At 36.0% G+C, this 1,668-nt stretch overlaps 1 protein-coding gene across 1 annotated transcript; it reads right to left on the minus strand.

Moving 5' to 3' along the window:
- Positions 1-749: 749 nt before the first annotated feature.
- Positions 750-1,098, minus strand: LOC142850745 (large ribosomal subunit protein eL39). Its single transcript, XM_075974659.1, has one exon. It carries the CDS (start codon positions 1,067-1,069, stop codon positions 914-916), a length of 156 nt encoding a protein of 51 aa, XP_075830774.1. The 5' UTR covers positions 1,070-1,098; the 3' UTR covers positions 750-913.
- Positions 1,099-1,668: the final 570 nt, after the last annotated feature.

Below are 1,668 nucleotides of genomic sequence, written 5' to 3' on the forward strand. Positions count from 1 at the left end.
TTCTGAGATAAGATTCAGTGATTCAATATATAACTAGATATAGTCTCTGTCTTGGATTGCTTGCCTTCCTTAGGGGTAAAAAAAAAAAAAAAACAGCTTTGATACGCTTCTTATTGACATGGTCTCACTAGTACAAAGTGCCATCGTTATTGTCACTATCACTTTATATGCAAAAGCAAAATGTAGACTTTAGTTGGTACAGTTTTGTAGCTCCTGACACACATAGGATGTATTCACCACCATATTAGATTGGATCACTCACACCAATTCGGACTTTCCCTTGCTATCCCCTCATGTTCAATGCTTAGCCTTAGTTTTGTTGTTTCAATTTTTGTTCATTTTAGATGCCATTCAGAGAAAACAAGATGATATGCAGCATTTTAACTGAATTTCAAAGAACAAAATAAAATTTAAATTAAAGAACTATTATCCTCCAGAAATAAACTGTGTGACTTTGTAAACAGGATTTTGGTCCACCTTGAAATAATCTTAAAATCTGGGTCAAAGCTTAGGTTTTACATAGAAACATCTGGTAATCACTCCTGCATGCTCAAGTAATGTTACTTCCTTCTGCGGCCTTTGATGGGATTTAAGATTAGATAATTGTAACTATATTCCTTTTATGATTTAGCCAAGCTTATTTCCAATACAAAATTTAGACTCTTTGATATAATGTTTATTAAAACATTTGTTATATATTTCTTGCTTAATATTTCTCATGTTGTTTGTAATTTTATACTTGATATCTGTTTCTTTTTTTTTTTTCAAAAGGTTCTACATTTTATTACTGGAGAAACCACTCCCAACTTAAACATGATCAAGTCTCCAGATTGAAAATGTTGAACTTAATCTTGTAACACTCATCAAGGATCACGATTCATCATTAATTGTTTTGCCATTCATTGTTGACTCCTTACAGACCCAGCTTCGTTCTCCTCCAGTGTCTTCTCTTGGAGTTGTACCTGATTTTGTTGCCAGTTTTCATCCGAATCCACTGAGGAATAGGACGATTTTGCTTTTGTTTCTTAGCCAGGAATCGCTTGATTCTGAAAGTCTTGTGAGAAGACATGGCAAGAAGGCTAGGCGGGCAGGTGGCGCACGATGGCGAAGGAAAGGCGTTTGTATATAGTTTTGTATTGAGTTTGAATCACTCGTGTTTAGACAAGAAGGGAGATGATGGGGAAAGCCCTGTCAACCAGTAATCTTTAAGAGGTGGATCTTAGTTAAGGCATGGCTTCACAGGGACCCAGGTAAAAGGTGTGCACCTCTATGTGTCCCCTCTCTGTGCCTTTTCTGTGGGGACATTGCTGTTCTTGAATTTCTCATTTCCCGCTTCATGAGTTTTTCCCTTATAATAAATAAAATATAATTGTTTTATCCTTAGTTAGCCTGGTTATTTCAACTTAAGTTGAGTTGGAATGTCCTGATCTATTTCCAGTTTTGACCACACAGTCACAGAAATTGATATGTGTGCAAGGCTTAGTCATATGCAACAAGCACTGTTTGACTGCAGATGTCCACTACGTCTTGCTCCTACAATCTTTTGGCACCTATTTTCTTCAATGATCCTTGAGACAGGAAAGTGAGAGGATGTAATTTAGATATCTCGTTTATAGTTAATGAATCCTATTTATTACTTTATTTACAACTAACCAACCCTGCATCTCT

Source organism: Microtus pennsylvanicus, chromosome 5 (assembly GCF_037038515.1).
Source record: "Microtus pennsylvanicus isolate mMicPen1 chromosome 5, mMicPen1.hap1, whole genome shotgun sequence".
Lineage (NCBI taxonomy): Eukaryota > Metazoa > Chordata > Mammalia > Rodentia > Cricetidae > Microtus > Microtus pennsylvanicus.